Source organism: Grampus griseus (assembly GCF_964374135.1).
Source record: "Grampus griseus genome assembly, chromosome: 12".
Classification (NCBI taxonomy): Eukaryota; Metazoa; Chordata; class Mammalia; order Artiodactyla; family Delphinidae; genus Grampus; species Grampus griseus.
The window spans coordinates 63,615,790-63,637,974 of record NC_139006.1 but is presented as its reverse complement, the minus strand read 5'-3'; the positions used below and the strand labels follow the sequence as shown (position 1 = coordinate 63,637,974).

Sequence of the window (22,185 nt, the reverse complement as noted above, 5' to 3'; positions counted from 1 at the left end):
CCCCAATGGAGTCCCTGCCCCTCGGCCTGCCCCCAAGGGACCCTGTCCTCACCTCTGGCCTAGCTCTTAGCACTGCTGTCTTTATCTCCCATTTTTCTGTGAGTCCTTAAGGAATTCCATCCCTTTCATCCCTGTTTCTCCAGCCGCAGATGGGTAAACTCCGCTTAGGAAACCTGGAGCCCGACAGCTTGGGTTCAAGTCCCAACTCTGCCTCAGTTTCTCCACTTGAAAAATGGGCTTTGGAGAGGATTAAGTAAGAGAATCTACATAAAATATTTAGGTCAGCAACTCACACCGAACACTCAGTACATCTCAGCTGATAGTTTCATTCTGTCTATATCAGCTGGAGGAATACAACATATGTTGTATCTCTGTCAAGCTGGGTGCCTGTCTCTTCCTCATGCTCCCCACACAGGGCCTGTAGGATTGTTTGTAATGAATTAGGGCACATTCTGGAGAAGCAATTTCCAGACCCCAATGTGTGTTCACACTTATTTCCCTGTGTAACCTGGCAGCATCCCTGAGACACCTGGGTTGGGGGTAGAGGACAGAATCAGGAAGTCCACAGTCGGACACAGCAGCCCCAAGACAGCAGAGGCTGAGCTGCTCGTGACCTCAGAATCCAAAGGTCCACCTGGAACCAGAATATTTAAGTGGATCGGCTAGAGGACACCATAGCACCATCGAGTGTGTGGGCAGCAAGGGACCTTCACAGCCTCCTGGTCTCACATGAAAGAAGAAGTCGAAGCTCAGAAAGGGAACGTGGCCAGTCCAAGGTCACCAGTAACTCAGCTGCAGAGCACAGAGGAATTGTCAGTGCAGACTTTAATTGCACCTCCTCCCCAGAAGCGTCGTAGCCCCCTCTGCGGACTGCACACCTGGGCATTTCTCAGCCCCGCCTCTTCATGCCCTTTCCCAAAACAGGCCTCGGCCTTTTTCCGCTCCAGCTCTGGCCCTCTCACCTGGCAGTGCTTTCCCTTCTCCCACCATCAAGCCCCCTGGCCCAGCGGCAATAGGAGTTGCACAGGGATCCCTGGGCTCACAGGTCAAGGTGGCTGGACGGCAGAGCGCACTCAGGCTGGCCAGCTGTGTAAGCACCTTGGTGCCTTCTAGAAGAAACACTAAACTACATCCCCAGGAAGGGTTGAAATAAGTGGTGCCTCTTAACCCACTCCGAACACAACTCCTCAAATAACTCACAAAATCTAAACCATTCCCACCCCTCTGCAGGAGACGGCTGCTTTGGGCAGAAATGCTAAAAGAATAGTGCTCCCGGGGGCTCCCCACCCTCCTGTGAGCTCGTGGCCGTGGGGAGTGTAGCCCACCAGCCCACCAGCCGGGAAACGTCCTGCAAAGGCAGCCAGAGGCAGCTGGGATTCTGAAGCTCCGTAACCCGGGGCCTAGTGCTCTTTATGGGAAACAAGTGATTTATTTTATTATCTAAATTTTCGGTGGTTTAATAAGGTTTAATAAGCCTCCCAAGGAGTCTTCTGGCTCGGGAAATCGCCTGTAATAAACACAAGTAGTAAATCCTTTATTTGGAACATAAAGAGGTGTGCAATTTCTCTTAAAAGGAAACAAGTCTTCCCCCCTCCCCCGCCTCGCCCTCTAATAAATAAAGGATGAATACATAATTAAAGAACCACAGTCTGAAGGGATACCACTTATGTGTCTGGCTCAGACTCCCAGGGCCAGCCCAGGAGGCAGGTAGGTGCTATCTAGCCTCATTCCCAAATCTGGAAAAGAATCCACATCCCTTCTCTGCCCCTGTGCAACTCCACCCTCGCCCTCACTAATTCTGCCAGGTGTCTTTGAAGCTCCAGGCCCAGGCAGGGGAGGAACTGGAGGCTGGAGAGGGGACCACTCCCAGGGCAGTGGGAGCCTGCCAACTGGGGCCAGTCTGCCGTGGGGATTTGGCAGATGGAAGCATCATCCTGGGCCCCAGATTTGCTGACCTGAGCATGACTCAAGGAGGCACTGGACTTGTGGACCAAGGCAATAGAATTGTCCTGAAAGTCACATCACTGAGGTCGCCATGGAGGACAGGAAAGGGATGGGACTGGAGCAGAAATCAAATCCCTGACCTGCTGTTTTCTAGCCATGTGACTTGGGGCAAAGGACTTAGCCTCTCTGGTCCCCATCAAATGAGACTCATAATAGGATGAAATGAATAGATATAAGCACTTTACGAATGATAGGGCTCTGTTCAAATGTCAGATGTCCCCAGTGCAGAGGGCTGGGGCCACCCACTGCCTTTTGTGACTTCAAGGCTCTCTCCACTGTGTATTTGAACAGACCTCATTCATTCAGCGTCTCCCATGTTCCTGCCTAATGGCATCCTGGGAATGATACAGACATAGAAGAGACAATCCTGGAGCAAGTGAGATCCATGCAGTTACTTCCCCATTTCCCACATAAGCAAACTGAGGGCAGCAGGAGTATACACATAATCTGCCAATCCCTGCACTTCACATTCCTAGTAAAACCAGTCCTAGAACATGGGGTGCCTACTAGCCAGACGACCCCACACCCGGCTGGGGTCACAGGCTTAGGCGTCAGAATACCTGGTTCTAGTTCCAGCCCTGACACTAATGTGCTGTGTGACCTTGGGCATCAGCTACTCACTGTGCCTTATTTTCCTCATTTGTAAAGTAGGCGTAAAGTTTCTACCAGCCTTGCCTGCCTCTTTGGGTTAGGAGTACATGAGACAGGAGGTATGAAAGGACCTTGGAAGACTACAATGTCCTCCACATGCTGGGGTGGCCCTGGGAATGTCTTTGGGAGAGGTGATTAAACAGTATGGTCTCTGCAAAACTATACAGAAGGGAAATTAGTTCCTGGTACGACGCCACCTCCCTCTGTCAAGACCCCTGTTGGGTGTCTTTGTCCCTCCCGGACTTCCTAATTGCCAGCAGTGTTTGAGTACCTCCTCTGTCCCAGGAGCACTTCCTGTGCCTTCCCTCATTTGATCCGCCCAGCAACTCTTACCATCCCCACTGAACAGATGAAGAAACTGAGCTCAGGAGGGTGAAACCTAGTCCCCGAGGCCAGGATGTGGACCCGGGAGGTCCTAAAGCAGGGCCCTCGCTCTCCACCTCCCAGCATAATCCCCCTGTTGTCAGATGGCTGTCAGCCAACTTCAGGCACACGCTGGCTGAGAACAGCTTCCTGTGTGATCTCGCTCAGGATCCAGGTTAAACACACCTTCAGGCGGGACTCTAGAAATCCAAAGCTTTCCAGATCCGAATGATACGGGGCAGGTCCTTCCTGCCCCTCTGCCCAGTGAGACCTTCTTTATCCTTCACAGATCAGACAGGGCGCCTCCTCCTGGAAGTCTGCTCCGATCCCCCAGCCCGCAGGGGTCTGTTGCCTCCGTGTCCGTACCTCTGTCACTGGTGCTCAGTCCTGAGCCCCCCTGGCCTGCTTGGGTCTTAGGTCCCTAGTGTACAACCCTCAGCCCTCTGATTAAATCTCTAAACCTTTGGGGGCTAGGGTCCAAATCCCCCTACCCACAAGTCGGACTTTGTAAGGGGCAGTGTTATAAGGGGAATGAACGTGAGCTTTGGCACCAAATGCAGCCGGGTTCAGGCCCTGGTTCGGACACTTGTGTGTGGCATTGGGCAAGACACTTACCCTCTCCATACTCTTTCTTTATCTCTAGATTGCAGGTGATGATAAAAATATGTACCTTTCACGGTCGTGTTGATTGAAGAAGGCTTAGAGGTGCAATGACCGACACGTTACAGGCACTTGATAAATGGTAGCTGGTATTGATTGTTATTATAAACGCTGGCTTGCCTGCTTGATTGATTTGGCAATTAGAACAGGACACAAATAAAAACAAAAATTCAAGTCACACTCAAGAAATTAGTTCGGAGGACTTCTAGAGCCAGGTTTCTACAGTGCAATTCTCTGAGTCCAAGGCCCCCTCTCTCCTTCCAAAGGCTCCAGCTCCACCTCTTCTCTGATCTTCTCATAGAAACACCCCCTCCTCCTCTTTAGCTGGTGAGCTAAAGGGCATGACCCATCTCCCTATAGTGAGAGGGGGGAGGCAGGTAGAGTACCTGAGGCAGGTAGAGTACCTGAGGCTAGTTCTCATGTTACAGTTGAATTAACCTAGGCCGGAGATGAGAAGTGCTGCCTTTGCCAGAAGGCTACTTGGACGTACCTGGGCTCTAGAACCTTCCACAGAGGGCACAGCCCCAGGGGAGGCTGTGGTGAGCCTCATGTCCTCTAGAATGGGGACCACACCTGAAAAGGTTTCACCCGCCCTGCATTCTGGCTCTTTAATCTCCTTCTTCCATTTGCAAGCTCCTCTTTCCCCCTCTTCCTCCTCCGCCATTAGTTCTTGGCTCTATATTTTTTCTATCACCTTCATACCAGAGGTTCATGTTTTGCGTCAAGCCTCTCCTAGCTGTCGAGCGGTTTGGTTTTGTGTTTGTGTGTGTGTGTGTGTGTGTGTGTGTGTGTAATTTTCTTTCCTGAGCGTGTTTTTCTTGGAGAAGGAGTGCCCTGGCTTGGGCGATGGGAGGGATGGAAGGGAGGGGATGGAGGGCCTGGGTGCAAAGGTGGGGGCTGGACATGGCATCCCCTCTGGAACACTGCTGTCTGCGGGCCCGCCAGGCATGGGGCTCTTAGGGTCACCAGGGAAGCTTCCAGAGTGTAGGCAGGGTGGGGGCACTTTTTCCCAAAGAGTTAATAAAAACAGCAAACCACAGCCCCCCTTCCCCTGCTACCTCCTGCCAGGAAAAACAGCCCCGAGCTCTGTGGTTACATCTGTTCCTCCAGGAATGGTACAAAGACTCCAAACCATGCCATGGTGAGAAGTCGCTGCTGGACAGACCAGCCTTCAAGTCCAGGGTCACCCAGGCCTGTCACCCCCTCCCCACTGCCAGATCCACTTTGTGCTTTCTCATGGTCATGACGCCGGTTGTAAGATTTCCCCTGTCCATCCAATGACAAGATGAGGAAAGAGAAGCCCAGAGAGGCGGTGGGGCCTCCCGGAGTCACACAGCTGTGGTTTCTGACCCCCAGGCCCAAGCAGACCAGCTCCAAAAGCATGGGAAGCAGGACATTTAGCACAGGGGTGGTGCTGTCCATCCCTCAGAGGGCTCGGGTGAGACAAGGATCACCTACACCCCATCCAATGGGTTCCCGCTCCTCTATTTAAGAAGGTAGGAATAAGTTTAAGGAATTGCGGGAATTTTTCCTGAAAAACATTTTAAAACATTTTTGTCTTTATAAGAATAAGCCCTCGGCAAGCAAGAAAACTTGCGTGAAAGAACTAATTTCCTGAGGTTTTAATGATTTGGGCTTTTAATAGTTGATGGGGCATTTCATTCACGAACAGTCTTTTCAGGTGAGAAGGTTCCTCGGAGGGTCAGAACCCTGCTACCATTAGGGTAGCTTCGTGGGAATTAGAAAAAGGTGTCATTTCCTCGATACATCTACTTGCATCTATCAAACCAGTGTCGTAATATACTGATTTTGTCAGAAGACAGCATTTAATGCCATCTGCCAGAAATGATAGCTATCACAAACTCATAATGTCTATGAAGTGAATGTTGTCTCTGTGTTGCCTGTTGTATTATCTGTTATCTTCCTGTGTTATCTATTATGTTATCTATTGCTGTATAACAAGTTACTCTGAAACTGAGTAACTTAAAACAAGAATAAACGTTTACTATCCCCGGTGTCTATGAGTCAGGAATTCCGAAGCAGCTTTGCTAAGTGGTTCTGATTCGGTGTCTTTCCTGAAGCCGCACTCAGGCTGTCAGCAGGGGTGCTGTCCCCTGAATGCCTGACTGGGACTGAATGACCCGCTCTCCTGGTGGCTCACTCGCACAGCTGGTAACTTGGACCTGCTCGGTCCCTTGCCACGTGGACCTCGCCAAAGAACTGTCCTGGTGACATGGCAGCTGGCTTCCCCCAGAGTGAGAGAACCCAGAGAGAGCCAGGCGGACACAGCGATGTGTTGTCACTTGTTGTTACTTTAGCCGTTCTGATAGGTGTGTGGTGATATCTTATTCCTCTTGGGTGGGTATTGCTGCATCTTTATCACAGCTGTTATGTCCCCGTGAGCTCTGTTAGAGCAAGGGCCTGCTTGCTTTGCCTTCTGTGCACCCCCAGAGCCCAGAGCAGGACAGGGCACAGGAAGAAACCCAAAGTCTATTTAGAGAATGAATGCACGGCCTGCGGGGTCTCTGGCCCTTTTTAAGCAGGCAGGAAAGCAGCAAGGCCTTTGCTCTGGGAAACCTCTTGAATACCTTCCCCGGGCGAGATTGCTGGGGGAAGGCTAAGGCCCTCCACCACCCACAGAGGAGCAGGGACGAGGGGGGCAGAGCACCCTGCACCCTGACACCCCACCGGGTCCCTGGGGCCTCCAGGCCACTTGGGGCACATATTGTGGGCCTGGCGCTTCTCCCTTCTCCCCTTTCACTGCCTCTGCCTTCTCAGGGCAGAGACATCCCGAGGATAAGTATGTGGGGATCCCCAAAGCTCTTGCCACTGGGCCGTGGGTCTTCCAGACTTTGTTTTTCTTTTCTCCCCACTGTAATTGCAGCCGGGGAAGGGCCAGGCCTTTGCTAGGATTTATCCATGGGCCACAGCCAAGCTTTGCCCCGAGTAGCAGGGCCGTCAGTGCCCTGCAATAAAAATTGAGGTGGCTTGTGGTCCAGGTTGAATCTGTTGACTTGGGTTGTGAATTCTGCTCCCTGAAGGGAGGGGGTGCCTGCTGTCCTCTGCGCCCCCCTCCCCGACCGCTGGCGGCTATGACCGGCCACACTTCATGTCTTGTGTATAGATAATGCTGAGGTGTCTTAGAAGAGGCTTCTCCCCGTAGGGATATGTTTCCCGAAGAGTAACAGAATACAGACATGATAAATTAGCTAACAATGAGCTCGAATTTAATATTGAATATAAATATTTATAGGTCAAATGGCTCACAGATATACACATATAGGAGGTCAGTATTTTCTAAAAAATCAAGAATTGCAAATGAAGGGAAACCTCATCAGCTAAGATGAAGCCAGAAATAGGTCAGAAAGCAGAACACCTGCCATAAGGCCCCCATTCCCTTGCTGAAAATGGGCCACGAGATCGGTTTGAAGATTCCTAGAAGCTGTTATCTGTTTGCTAGGGCTGCGGTAACAAAGTACCACAGACTGGAGCTTAAACAGCAGAGATTTATTTTCTCACAGTTCGAGAGGCTGGAAGTCCAAGATCAGGGTGTCGGCAGGGTCGGTTTCCTCTGAGGCCTCTCTCTTCGACTTGTAGGTGGCTGTCTTCCACCCTGTGTCCTCACATGGTCTTCCGTCTGTGTGTCTGTGCCCTGCTCTCCTCTTGTAAGGGTACCGGTCATACTGGATGAGAGCCCTCTCATAGGACCCCACTTTAACCTTAATTCCCCTTTTAAAGAGCCTACCTCGAAATACAGGAACACTGACATACTGGGGGGTTAAGACTGCCACGTATGAAGTTGGGCTGGGGAACAACCAGCTACCGTTAGTAGCCCCCTCCGTTAGTACAGCCCGCATCAGTAGCCACAAGTAGCAAAATCTGAATCTGTTAGAGGAGTCAGTCAGAGGATTTGTGAAATAAACCAAAGCATTCTCCCAGAGGGAGCCCTGAGTCCTGAGAGAAAATTCCTCCTTTGGCGCTTGACCCCCAGACGTTGTGTGAGTCCGTAGCGGCCACCATTCCCGTCGCATACAGAGCAATGGAGTTTCACATGGCTGTCCGTCCCCGCGTTCAGGAATCGCACATTCCCAAAGTGGAATTCAGTGAAATCGGGCCTGCGAGAAGATTCCACAGCCTTTGCTAAAAGGCAGACGTCAGCTGCCCAATGACAAGCCCAACTCCAATGGCCTTTGGGGTCCCGGGAAGAGCCCAGTGGTTCACTGAGAAGCCCCAGCTTTTGAGCGGGGCTCTGAGTTCCAGGTGAGATTGGGAAAAGCTGAGGAAGAGGGGCCGGGTTTCTAGCAGAGGGGGAGGGAGGGGAGCCCCAAGCAAAGGCAGGGGTGGGGTGGGCAAGCACGCCCACCGGCCTGGCCTCCCTGGGCCAGGGTCCCGGAGCTGGCAACCCCTCCTGGGGCCACGTCCTCTAACCCGGTCTCTCCTTGTGTGTGTCCCCACAGGGCTCTGGCTGAGAACATGGCCAATGGCATTGACGAGCTGATCGGCATTCCCTTCCCCAACCACAGCAGCGAGGTCCTGTGCAGCCTGAACGAGCAGCGGCATGACGGGCTGCTCTGCGACGTGCTCCTGGTGGTGCAAGAGCAGGAGTACCGCACCCACCGCTCCGTCCTGGCCGCCTGCAGCAAGTACTTCAAGAAGCTCTTCACAGCCGGCACCTTAGCCAGCCAGCCCTACGTCTACGAGATCGACTTCGTCCAGCCCGAGGCGCTGGCCGCCATCCTGGAGTTCGCCTACACCTCCACGCTCACCATCACGGCCTCCAACGTCAAGCACATCCTCAACGCCGCCAGGATGCTGGAGATCCAGTGCATCGTGAACGTGTGCCTGGAGATCATGGAGCCCGGGGGGGACGGGGAGGAGGAGGATGACAAAGAGGACGACGACGATGACGAAGATGACGACGACGAGGAGGACGAAGAGGAGGAGGAGGAGGAAGAGGAGGAGGAGGACGACGACACGGAGGACTTTGCTGATCAAGACAACTTGCCTGACCCCCAGGACATCAGCTGCCACCAAAGCCCCTCCAGGATGGACCACCTCTCGGAGGCCTGTTCAGACGCTCCCAGGGACTTCCCCGATTCCTTCCGGGCCGGCAGCCCTGGCCACCTGGGCGTGATCCGGGACTTCTCCATTGAATCTCTGCTGAGGGAGAACCTGTACCCCAAAGCCAACATCCCCGACAGGAGACCCTCCTTATCTCCGTTCGTCCCGGACTTCTTTCCACACCTCTGGTCGGGGGACTTCGGTGCCTTTGCCCAGCTGCCCGAGCAGCCCGTGGACAGCGGGCCCCTAGACCTGGTCATCAAGAACCGCAAGATCAAGGAGGAGGAGAGGGGGGAGCTGCCCCCACCTCCGCCGCCGCCCTTCCCCAGCGACTTCTTCAAGGCCATGTTCCCGGACCTTCCCGGGGGGCCGCTGGGCCCCATCAAGGCAGAGAATGACTACGGTGCCTATCTCAACTTCCTGAGCGCCACCCACCTAGGGGGCCTCTTCCCGCCCTGGCCGCTGGTGGAGGAGCGCAAGCTGAAGCCCAAGGCCTCTCAGCAGTGCCCCATCTGCCACAAAGTCATCATGGGGGCCGGGAAGCTGCCACGGCACATGAGGACCCACACCGGGGAGAAGCCATACATGTGCAACATCTGCGAGGTCCGCTTCACCAGGTGCGAACGGAGGCCTGTGGGTGTGAGGGGCAGGGCGGGGAGGGCCGGGGGCCTCGGGGATGGAGAGGGACCCAGGTCAGGGGAGGTCCAGCTGGATCCTAGATGCACAGCAAGCTCATCGCCAGAACAGGTGCTAGGCATTAGCTGGGGCAGTGATTTTCAGATATTTTCCTATATATGCTATTAGGTATAAGGCCAAGATGCAAAAGAGATCAGAGCGGAGCTGTTCTGGTTAAGGCAGAAGCGGGGAGGGGCGATCTCAGCACCCGCTGTAGATCCAGGAAAGCCGGTTTGAAGCTCCCCAATGGAGTGCAGCCCCTCCTTTATTTTATTTGGAGCCCAAACAGCATGCCAGGGCCTGTCTTGAATGGATTACATATACTACCGCCCCCGCCACGTCCTGGAAGTCAGGGAGGGCCATGGGCTTTGTCCACAGATAGGTGATCTGTCTCCCAGTGGCTAGTCAGCCACTCCTAAGCCCAGCTGGGAAATGGCAGAGCTGGGACTTGAACCCCAGTGAGACCCCTGTAGGCCCTTTCAGTCCTATTTTGGGTCAGACCTAAAGGCTGGGCCTCCTTTTACGTTCTCCCCCTTGACTGTCCATGTTGGGAAGAGGGTTAACTCTATGCCGTTATAAAAGTTGAACTTTGAAATCAGTACACGATAAGCCTTTCATCTTTCCCGGACTCCATCCCATTCAGCACGCGTGTGTTGTGTACCTTCTCTGCACAGCAACTTTTGTGGTCAAAACTGATTGGTGGGATGATGTGGGGTCCGATTTGTCCAGTGCTAGGTTTTGATGGGCCTCATTTGGGGGAGATAAGGTCTGTTGGTGCCGATTGTGGTCTCTGATGTGAGGCTGACCTTCTCAGCCGTGTCCACACTGCGGAAGGTTCTGGTGAGTGCCCTGCATCAGGGCTTGGTCATTTCAGTGTGTCGGATGTGGTTTACCTGCCCTGGGACTGTGACTTCCTAGACCAGGTCCTTTCCCCACATTGCCCCTGTCCCCATCAGAGAACCCGCCTTGAGAAACCCACGCTTATTCCAGTGGTGCTGCTGCCACCCCGTAGCCCCCTAGCAGTTCATCTTTGGGAATTGCTGGGGGCTCGTTCTTTCGATTTGCCCCAGTGGGCCCAAAGCTCTGGGTTTTGAGGAGAAAGCAATGTTTGGCATCAGGTCGATTATCAAATCAGGGGCAGTGCTTTTGGGGGAAAAACAAGATGAGTTCTGCTAAGTAACGAGACGCACTCTCTTTGGCGGCTTGAAAACTCGATTTGAGGTTGCCAGAGAGGGTACAGAAACGTGTTCAGCTGACAGTTGTGAAAACAGCTCTGCAGGGTCTTCCGGTGACCGCTTCGAAAGACAACGCGGATTGTTTCCGAGGTGGCCTTGGGTCCCCTCACAGCTGCTTCTGTGAAGGAAACCCCAGCAGAATCTCCCAGCTGCTCCGAGCTGACAGTGAAGGGAGAATTTCCGGGTGCAGAGGGGCAGGGCCCCCCATACCCCGGGTGTGTCCCCTTCCACCCAGCCGTGCTGACCTCAAGTGCTTGCTTCTCTTACCGCTGCAGAGCAGCTGGCCCCAAAGTCCCCGAGATTCACCCCCTCTCGGGTGCCCCCCACTACTGGCCCTGCCACTCTTACGTCGCCTCCTCCTCCCTCCCTCCTCTTCTCCTGAATTCACCTTAGAGCCATAGAACCCCTGTAAAGGCTTGACAAGAGCACAGGGATAACGGAAGATAAACCAGAGCCCAGTCCAGATTCAAGCACAGTTCATGCATCTGGAGCCAGTGCCTCTCCGCAGCCCCCTGGGAATGACTTCAAGACGTGGACACCCTTCACAGGCCTGGTCCAGAAAAGCCAGCCCCTGAGTCCTGCCACCTGGGCTCCACCTCCTTTGCTTGTCCCCTGCACAGACGGCTGACACTTGGGGACACCCCTCCGTCCAGGGGAGACCCTTGTCTGTGGCTTCAAGGGGATGTGCTGCATCTCAGGGTACCTCAGAGCGAGTCTGCCCTGCCCCCTCACCAAGTCCCCATGTCCCTTCCGTTCCCCACTTCCCTCCGGGCCTTTCCCACACTCCGCTGTGAGGGCCATGGTGGTCTGTGTCCCTGCCTTCCCTAGGGAAAGTTTTAAACTCGGTCAGTCGAGACAGACTTCTCGCCCTCTTGACACCAGAACATCCTCTGCGTGGGCCTCCTGGTTTGGGCCTCAATGCTGTGTTGTATAGGAGGGTCGCATTCCAGAACCCTCCCTCCCAGCACATTCCTGCTGATCACTCAGGGTGGTCGCTGTGCCTGCCGGCTCACCACCCCTCCAGGCCAGATCAGCTGTGGGGCGGGTTCCAGCCACCCGGGCCCCCAGGCCTGTCTCCAGCTGGCGCAGCTTCGTTCCCGCCTCCGTCCACATCTCCCCTCACTCGGTGCCCACTGGGCACTGGCCCTCCTGAGACAGATCAGAAGAGCTCTGGGGTCCCCTTCCCAGGAGCAGAGATACCCGGAGTGGGGAGAGGGTGGAGGAGAGTTTCTTGGCCTCCTCCCCTAGGGACTTTATTTCTCACTGTGGGCTGTGGCTGCCCATGATGGACACCCCTCGACACCCCTCCCCATCACATTCTTCGGAATCGCTGGTTCCTTGCTGCCCTTCTGTCGCCTCCCCGGAGCTGCCTGCAGGATTCTTTTCAGCCTTCAGAGAGCCTCAACCCTGGCCTGTCCAGGTCCGGGTGGCCTGTAACTCTTTATATAGCCAAGTCCTCTCGCAGCCTTTCCACGGGGAGCCCCCCCTTTGTGGCTGACTTCCTGCTGCCAACATCTGTAACACTGCCCTCCTCAGCTGGAGGCGTCTTCAGCAGCCACTGAGAGCAGCAGCTGCTGCCTCTTTGACTCGGAATTCCCAGACTCCCTTGCAATGCAAAGCCACTACCTGGGACTGGACCCCCCGCGAGGCTGAGGGACCCCTGACCTGCTGCCCTCACGTCCTCCTCGTGGACACTATTTTCCTTTCTGGAGCCCGAGTCTTTGCTTAATTATAGCTGAGCTTCTGCTCTCCGGTCAGGCCTCCTTTCCTCTCTTCTTGATGTTGATCCCACTTCCCCTCCCTCCGGGGGGACGTTGGAGTGACCCACCCTCCCCCTGCAAGGTGGCCCCGGCTCTGAGTTATGGCCTCCGATGCCAGCTCCCAGCATGTCCACGCCCCGTGGGAACATCATTCTTCATGGCTTCAGCAGCGCAACACGGCGGAGGGGCCTTGGGCGTCCTTCCAACAGAGCCCCTTCTGCCCCTGAGGCCCCACTTACTGCTCTCATTCTGTGGGTGTCCAAGAAGGGACTGCAGCCCCACCATCACGTGTCTATTCCTTGGTGTCGGGAATCTCACCTCCGAGCCAGCTCTAGATTTCAGCCAGTCCCACAGTTGTCCCACCACTGACCTTTCCAGCTATGAGACACCCCTGGAGCCACAGGAAAGGCCTCAAAGGCTTCAACCAGATGGTGTATCTCTGGCCCCATGCTGTCCCCTCCTAGCTCTGGCCATCCCATGATCACCTGGACTCCAAGTTCCTCTGTCTATGCCTGAGTCTATGTGTCCACTCCCCTAGCCTGGTCCAAGGTCACCATTTTCTTCCTGAGGACGGCTGCAGTCTGTGCTGGCTGCAGAGACAGCTCGCGATGAAACTGGTCCTGTGGCTCTGACTTGGGAGAGAGAAACAGTTCCAGGACTTAGAGCAGAGGTAGCCTGGACCAAGATTCCCCCAGACCCTCCTCGTCAGGAGTCCTTTACTTCTATTCCCAGAAAGTCTGGAAGCCTGGGCCAAAGGTCAGGACTACAGGGTTCGTGGGCCAGAGGTGGCCCCTAGGATGCGCCTTGAAGAACGGGGAGCATGTGGGCCAGGGAGGACAAGAAGGTATTCATCCTCTCTGCGTGCAGAGGGACGCTGCTGCCCTTGGTGGGACTTTTCCCTGCCCACCCACCTCACAGGGCCCTCCCCCTCCTCGTTGCCCCAACCCCTGTCATCACCACCAATTAGGCCTGGCCTGGGCCTGTGAAGGCCTCAGAAGACTCTTAATTGCTCCTGTCCTGCCACGTGGGTCCTTGAGTACAGGCCGCCTGTCGGGGTAGCCCCTGGAGCGCATGCTTGGGCAGTCTTCCCTCCTGCAGCCCCCGCATCCCACCCGCAGCCTGGCTCTCACAGGCGCTCCAGTCAGGTCTGGCGGACACGTGGTGAAGTCGAGAAACTGCCACACGTGAGAAGAGGCCAGCTCCTGAGACGACAGTGGTCCCGTGGAGGAGAAGGATGGGCAACCCAAGCTCTGTACCCCGAGAAATCAATCTCTGATGAGCCACGATTTCCCCAGTCTCCACTGAATCCCCTACCGACATCCCGTGAAGGCTGCAACTCTTAGCCCCCACCCCCTGGCCCCCAGAGCAAGCCAAACGCTGGTTGCTCCGTGGCGCCCCACGGTTCCCTCTCCAAACAAGGCCGGGAGCCTGGCAGATGATGCTTTTTTTTTCCCCCCTGTATTTTTTTCTTAGTTCTCCCACTCCTGGCAGCTCTGGGGACCTTATTAAGATAATGTAGTATCGTTAGCAGTGGCAGCAGGAAGATAATTTGTCTCAGACCATCAGGTTACCAAGAAGTCTGAGTGGATGGTGTTGGGAAAGCGTTATCCTCACTTGGGAGCCTCCACTGAGGCCCAGGACCCGGGGCCCTTTCCTTTCACTCAGGGGAATGATATCACCAGGACTGGCTCATCTTTCTTGACGATGAGCTCTCCGAGCTGGAAGGGGGAATACCGGTCAAGGCTTGCATGCATGTGACCTGGCCTGGGTCCCAGGTGCAGAGTAAAGGGATGAGACGGCAGACAAGGGGACAGGGTGAGGGAGGAGCACGTCAGGTTTGGACTGGGCAGTTCTGAGAAGTGGCCCCGCACCAGCGGGCCGCGGCCATGACCACCCATTGTACCGTGAGGAGCACCGGGCAGAACTCCAAAGCATCTGCTGGGTTCTTATCCGAGCAGGTTCCAGTACCATCCGGGCCACATGCTGAACAAGTGCGGAGGGAGCAGGGCCGGCACATGGGGACACAGAAGGCAGTGTCTCCTGGGGACTGCAGCCCCTTGGAAAGGGCACTGCCGTGGTGATCAGGAACCCCAGCTTGAGGGCTTGCATCTGCCTCTAAGTAGCTGTGTGACTTTGGCTGAGTCACCTCCCCTCTCTGGGCCTCGGTTTCCCCATGTGTAACATGAGGGGGTTGGAGCAGGTGCTCCCTAAGTTCACGCCCAGATTTATGACCCCATATATTGCCCAAGATCAGGAAAGCTCTGGACACATGACAGCACTTCTCTTTGCCTCCTCTTCCTCACGAGAATGATGGAAGGGCCAATTTCACGGGCTTTACTGAAGCCCTTATAACCAACCACCTGTGCGGTTAGGTCCTGACCCGCGCTCACGATTAGTACTGACGGGAACGTCCCTGAGCCTGGCTCCTTTTTTGCAGCTCACTGTCCATGAATTTGCTGCTTCCTGCATTATCTTGCTGTCTAGGCGCCTAATAAGACAGGGCCCCAGGAGCCAGGGACAGGGCGGTGGCTCCGCAGGCATGAGGGGCAGCTAAGGGAAACAGCACACGTGACGGCCCTGCCCTGGGAATAGCATGCATGGGAAATAAAGGCAGGAAAGACAGCCTCTGAACAGGTGTTCCCATCTGCCAGGAGCACCTGTGTGGTTGAATTGGGGCCACAGAGCACAGACAGGGAAACTGGGACCCCAGGGCTCGGGACTTGCTGGGAGGGCAATGCTGATACGTATGGGGCCTTTAGGGGCCAGAAGAGGATGATGCTGACACATCGTCCTCTGTTGCTCCCTCCCTGCCCCTCAATTGACCTGCCTCGGGCTGCAGCGTTCAAGTGCTCTGGAAGGTCAGGGCAAAGGATAAGGCCTGGGTGGACAGAGAAGGGTTTATGAAAGACTGCACGTGAGTTTGACCACTGAAGAATCAGGGGGATTGGGAGTGGTAGACATTTCAGGCAGGGCAGTTTGCAAGGGTAAACTCAGAGAGGAAGGATGTGGGTGCAGGGAAGAGGAGGGCTCACGGCTGGGAAGGAAAGAGCACACGTGCCGGCATCTACGCTTGGACATCTGGTGGGAACCTAAGGGATGGAGCGTGGTGTCCAAACACAGGATACGCACAGAAGGGGAAGGAGCCAGGGCTTACCAGCATCCATCCCATAATATGGCAGGCTCTGAGCCAGGGGGGCTGGTGGTCCAGCTCATGCCAACGGAGATTCAAAGATGCAAAGCTGACCAGAGCATGGCCTGCTAGGGGAACAGTGTGTCCATGTGGTGCAGTACTGTGGGGAGGGACGGGGGCTGGCAAAGGATATGGGGTGATTCTTTTTTCCAGCTTTATTGAGATATATCTGACATATAACACTGTATAACTTTAAGGTGTACAACAGTGATGATTTGATATGCACATATATTGTGAAACGATTACCACAATCACATTAGTTAACACACCCATCACCTCACTTAGTTACCTTTTTTGTGTGTGTGGTGAGAACATCTAAGATCTACTCTCTTAGTAACTTTCAAATATATAATACAGTATTGTTCACTATAGTCCCCAAGGGCCCCCAGATCTTATCCCTTTATAACTGGAAGGCGTGAGCTTGTAAGGAGACTTCAAAGCCATGCTAAGGGGTGAGTTAGCACACAGGCCTTTGGACAGGGTTAGGGGGCTTGGAAGATTTTAAGGGGGCACCGGACCCCCAGTCCTGAAGGAAAGTGACCAAGAGCTCAGCTGCTGAGAGTCAGACTGGAACATTCCAACTCACTCATGATGCCTCTGGCAGCAGATCAGATGCGTAAAGGAGCAAGGGTAGAAGAGCGGCAATGCATGAAGCCAGCCAGCCAGAAAGAGATTCAGTATGAGCCCATTTCCCAGATGCAAACACTCTCAGAACACCAAAGGTCAAAATGGTGCAGCACAGCCTCCCATTTTAGAGGTCAGGAAACTGAGGCCCAGGGCAGCAAAGGACCTGGTCCGGTTCTTAGAGTGTGCCGAGCCCGGGCCCTGCTCTGCCAATGCACACGCGCATTACATCTACATGGAAAGGTCATTACAGAAATAAGGAGGCTGTGTGACCTCAAGAAAGCCATTCCCTCCCTGGAAATGGGCTGGGTTAGATCAGTATTTTCAAGGTCCTGGGAAGCATACCGCTAGGGATGCAGGTTACTGGGCCCACTGATTCAGACGTGCTCTCAGTAAACTAAATGCTCTCTAAGTTTTTTCCAGGACTAACTTATGAGGTTTGTCCACCCTCCTCCCCCGCTGCTCCCATGAAAAGTCTCCACTGGGGACAGTGGCTCCTGCCCAGGCTGAGCTGCTCCCACAGCTTGGCCCAGTCTTCTGACCCCAGAGACGGAAGGCTGGCTGCAGATGCCCTGGTATGATTGTTTGGGCTGTACTTCCTGAGGCAGCCCCTACAGGCTTCAGGCTGGGAACACTCAGTATGAAAATCCTCAGAAGAGCTTGCCAACAAACCATGCCCAGATAGCCCTCCATGCCCCTCTGCCCCTCACCGGCTGGTACCTCTGGGAAAGCTGTTTGACTTCGCTGAGCCCCCAGCGATTCCTCAGTCCCAGTGAGGAAATTCATCCAGGTGTGTTGAATCGAGCTCATGCAAACAGAGATTCCTCGCCAATAGGAACTGATGTCTAGCCCTAGGTTCAACTCTGCATGGAGAGGTTAAATAACTTGCCTGAAGGTCACCCAGCAAGTTAGTGGGGGGTCTGAAGCTGGAGCAGGGGCTCCCACACCCCTAATGGGGATCCCTTTCCTGCACTGTACCTTGCCTGTGAATAATGACTTTCCAGGGTCATTGAAACGGTGTACTTGCCTGCTCACAGCAGGTGCTCAACGAGAGGAAATTGTCGCCACCTTCTCAGCACGTCTCCCACACTTGGGCCAGTCGCCTCTGAAGTGTGATTTACTTTAGATGCCCTAACAGGAAGCTCAGGGAAGCAGTGCATATTTAAAGAGGCCCTTGACATTTGAAGATTTACCATTTGCATTGTCCATTATTTGAGGGTGTCAATACTATTAAATATATGTAATAGTAATTTTTTAAAAAATCTCCCTTATAAGGTTGTAGTGAGGACTGAATGAGATGATGTATTTAAAGCCCCACTGGTGACTCTCAGCTGACCCTCCACTAGGCCCTGGTGAGGATGAGTCCCTCAGCCAGTGCGTGAGCCTAGCCAACCACCTAGCATAGCCAACACCTAGCATCAGTGTTTCGTCAGAGCCTGAGCAAACGTGTGGAGTCCCGAGACATATTCCCCAGGACTGTACAGCGTCACTCTAGGGCTACAGATAGCACTCTGCACCCCACCCCTACATTTTTACACAGGTCACAGTGCAGTGCTGAGGAGAGAGGCCTAGGCTGTTCTAGTCCCAGCTCTGCCATTACCCTTGCGGTGACCTTAGGGACTTCACCTCCCTAGTCCTAACCCTAACCCTCCCTGGGCCTCAGTCTGCCCACCAGCCAACTGAAGGATTAACCTAGGCCAGTGGTTCTCAGACCACCAGCAGCAGCAACATCCGGCAACATATTCAAAATGCAAACTCTCTGCTCTCTCCCCCGCAGACCTACTGACTCAGGCAGTCTGGGAGGGAGGCCTGGCACTCGGTGTTTCATCAGACCCTGATAATGGCTCATCAAGTTTGAGATCCACTAGCCAGCATGCTCGAAAATCCAATCACCAGGATGAAATGTGGGTTACAAAGACCATAAGAGCAGCATGCTGGTGGCAGAAGGGCACATGAGATGTCACAGCGGGGTACTTACTGTGCAGCCTGGGGGCAGCTGGTGGGACGGGGATGGCGGTGTCTGGTGTGTGAAGGATACCAACTCTCCCTTCCTCTGCCCTGCCTACCCCACTCTCCTCCCCCACCCCCCACGTGCCCTCCAGCCTTCCAGGGAGCACAGGTGGGGGAAACGGATCTGTCCTTTTGGTCCTTCTCCCCTGGTCCCTGCCAGTGTACTCATGAATGTCCTTTTCTCTCCTGCCCCACCCCTGGGGAACTAGCCGGAAAATGAGAGCCAGTGAGACCTCTAGCGGCCAGGGGACACCAGGAGACCAGGACCCGCTCCTGCTGTGCTGGGGTTATGTTGAGTGTGGTTTAAATCTGGCCATGTTAGGGCGGATGCCTGGGCTCCACATCTGCTCCAACCTCAAAACCAAGCCAAAAATTACAGGCAGACGCTCCACCCAAGCCACACCTGCAGGGAGGAGGTGGGAGGCTGGACACAGCTTCCTGGCCTGCCCGGCCTGGTCAAGGAAGGCTGCAGAAGGATCCTGAGAGTTCTCGAAGCTCACCTGCCTCCACTTCTGTGTGGCTGAAAGGCTCCTTTAGCTGGTTTATGCAGCATTCAGTCTTTACAGAAACAGGCTTGAGATGTCTGTTTTCCTTTCAAGACCGCCAGGAGGTGTGTTGAATCTAGCTCAACACAACCCGAATTTCTCTCCATCAGCTCTGGACAACAGGCATTGACGTCTCGTGCTAGGTTCGGCTCAGTGCAGAGAGGTTAAGTAACTCACCTAAGGTCACCCATCACGTTAGCAGTGGGTTTGCAGCTGGAGCAGAGGCTCCCACACCTGCTGATGGGAGCCGCAGCCCCACGTCATATCTTACCTCTGAATAATACTGCTTAAACCCTGAAAAGCTCTGCCCTAGCTTAGGCTGCATTCTTGTTGCACCTGGCTGTTTTGTAAACCCTGGAATCATCTGCAGACAAAGAGGAGAGCCAAGGGCTGGGGCTCAGAAACCACAGTGCAGGAGTGACTTGAACAAGGTGTGCCTGATCCCTGTAGCCTCCCGGATTAGTGCCGAGGACTGACAGGTCTCAACAGCCCAGGGGCTGGGATGGGATCAGGGTGAACCTCGAGGAAGGACCCTGTGGCCTGGAGAGAGTGGAGCTGAAGGTGCCATCCAATATGAGAAGTGGCTGCCCCACTGGAGGACTAATGAAAGACTGCTGGCTTTCGGGGCCTCTGTCCCCAGCAAGGCTATTCTGCAGTCTATGAGACAGGCCCCGACAGAGTGGGCGCTCCATCCTCCTGAGCTTATGCGTAACAGGCGTTCTGGAACGACAGCAGCGTCTCTGGGCCCAGCTCCTGATCCACTCTCTAATCCAGGGGAGGAGCCACACCTGCTTGGGGTGGCGCAGTAGTTGAAGGTAAATTCTAGCAGGGGTCCCATTCCTGAGGGTTGACACCACAGCCGTCGGGAGCCTTAGCAGGTTCTGGAGGAGGGGGAGCAGAGAGTGAGGAGTGGCTCCTGGGGTTCTGGGCAGGGACTGACTCTGGCTCTGCCTTGCAGGCAGGACAAGCTGAAGATCCACATGAGGAAGCACACGGGGGAGCGGCCCTACCTGTGCATCCACTGCAACGCCAAGTTCGTGCACAACTACGACCTCAAGAACCACATGCGCATCCACACGGGCGTGCGGCCCTACCAGTGCGAGTTCTGCTACAAGAGCTTCACGCGCTCCGACCACCTGCACCGCCACATCAAGCGCCAGAGCTGCCGTATGGCCCGGCCCCGGCGCGGCCGCAAGCCCGCCGCCTGGAGGGCCGCCAGCCTGCTCTTTGGGCCCGGCGGCCCGGCCCCGGAGAAGGCGGCCTTCGTGATGCCCCCCGCGCTGGGTGACGTGGGCGGCCACCTGGGCGGGGCCGCCGTGTGCCTCCCGGGCCCCAGCCCCGCCAAGCACTTCCTGGCGGCGCCCAAGGGTGCGCTGAGCCTGCAGGAGCTGGAGCGGCAGTTCGAGGAGACGCAGATGAAGCTGTTCGGGCGCGCGCAGCTCGAGGCCGAGCGGAACGCGGGGGGCCTCTTGGCCTTCGCGCTGGCCGAGAACGTGGCCGCCGCGCGTCCCTACTTCCCGCTGCCTGACCCGTGGGCCGCGGGCCTGGCCGGCCTCCCCGGGCTCGCCGGCCTCAACCACGTGGCCTCCATGTCTGAAGCCAACAACTAGGCTGGCCTCATCACCCCCAGTCCTGCTTCCCTGTCCCCTCCCGGGCCCACCTGCCCCATCCGATGGGTCTGAACTTTTTATTTCAAAAGAAAAAAGGAAAACAAATAGCAGCTGCAGTGGTATTTTCTGGGCCTCCCGAGGCAGCTGCCTCCCCTGTGCTGGGGTCTGAGATGGGCATCCCCTCCCCAAAGGCCCGGCCTCTCTCTGGCTGTCTCTCTGCTCTCACACAGAAACTCACAGGGGCCCGTGCCAAAGAGGAGGCCCCAGACCAGGTGTCCAGAAGCACTTTGGAGCTGTGTGGGGCTAGACGGAGGGAGGTGGCTTGGCCAGAGGCAGACCGGATGGATGGAGCAGGGCTGAAGGTAGGGTCCCGAGATACACATCCTGAGCCCCGCCACTCTAAGGCAGAGTCCCTGCTGACACTGTTCCGATGGGTCATTTTTCCCATCTCCAGTGGCCCTGGGATCCTTAGGGGAAGTGACCTATAGGCAGGGAGAGGGTCTCCTGGGGTCCGGGCCCATTTTTCCCTCCCTGTCCTATGACCGCGGACAGGTCAGCCGTCTGTACCCCAGTTTTACCCTGCTGTGAAAGGGGGCTGGAAATTTTGTTTCCCCCTCCCATCCACCCACCGACACACTCGAACGTGCCCATCCCTCCAGAGAGAAGCCTTGAGAGAGCAGGGGCTTTGCAGTCTTAACGTCCCTGGTGACGCTGTTTCACTGGACTTAGTTTTATCACGTCCACCTCTACGTTGGCACAGGTGAGAAATGTGGCCAAACTAGACAGGCTAACAGAGGAAGAGGGCTGGGGTGGGCTTGTCCACAGCCCCCAGGCAGCCTTGGGGAACTCTAGATCCTCCCCTCCCCTCCGGGCAGGCCACTGTGCGCATCCGGGGGCTACCATCTCGCGTTGTCCCCACCTCTGCGTGGTCCCTCCAATGCCATAAGGAGTCTTTCAGGACTCCGAGGGCCAACACGGAAGGAATGGGGTCCTCCTCTTAACACCTGGCAGCTGCCCCTCTCCACCTGATTCCCGGAAACAGACAAAATGCCCAGTTACCCAGGTGTATGTTTGCTTTTCAGTTGGGGGCTTCTCAGGACTTTGGCATCGCTGTGTTTGAACACGCTCAACCCCTCCGTGGTCCCCCAGGGAGGAAGCCAGCTGTCCAGTGTGGGAAGTCAGAGGCTTGGCTCCAATATGGGCTTGGAGGGCTCTGTGAGTGAGGGCTGTCCACGCATTCTCCCTGGCTCTCTGGTTTGTAGCCGGTCCTGAGAAGGAAGACAGCTCTGCTGGCCCAGTGCCTTCCAGATCTTCTCTCCCCTTTCCTGTCCTTCCCTCCCTTTTCTTGCTGAGTTTTCTTTTGTTTCTCAGTAGCCCAGAGAAGGGAGGAGAGTTCTCCTGTGCAGATGGCCCAGGGCTGGTGTCCCCAATCCAGGAGCTGTGGGCACAGAGACTTCGGCTCTTCCTATTGCCTTGGCTTCTTCCTGAGCAAACGCAAAAAAACAAAAGGGCCAGAGAAGACCACAGACTCTGTCACTCTCCCAGCTCCCCGGCGAAGAGACCCGTGACTCCACACACCACCAGCTGCCCTTTCAGCCAGAGGGAACTGTTGCTGACACGCTCTCGTCCTCAGACGTCATCTGCTGGGCAGCTGCCTCTCACACTCCTGTCTCCATTTCTGACCCTCGCTTCTGGGACCCACCAGCCAACATGCCTGTGTTCCCCCCGCAGCCAAGGGAGTGGGGCTAAGCCAAACAAGAGAAAACGAGGAGAAACGAACAAATTAGAAACAAGTGG

The 22,185-nt window shown here is 55.3% G+C and overlaps 1 protein-coding gene across 1 annotated transcript in view; it reads left to right on the top strand.

Annotated features, from left to right (window-relative positions):
- The window catches only part of ZBTB7C (zinc finger and BTB domain containing 7C), a 290,645-nt gene extending 270,178 nt beyond the window's left edge, over positions 1-20,467 (top strand). Inside the window, exons 3-4 of the mRNA XM_082667995.1 lie at positions 8,136-9,356; positions 19,737-20,467. Of these exons, the coding sequence (XP_082524121.1) occupies positions 8,152-9,356; positions 19,737-20,388 (1,857 nt within the window). The 5' untranslated portion in view covers positions 8,136-8,151 and the 3' untranslated portion in view covers positions 20,389-20,467. The remainder of the gene's footprint in view (positions 1-8,135; positions 9,357-19,736) is intronic.
- Positions 20,468-22,185: the final 1,718 nt, after the last annotated feature.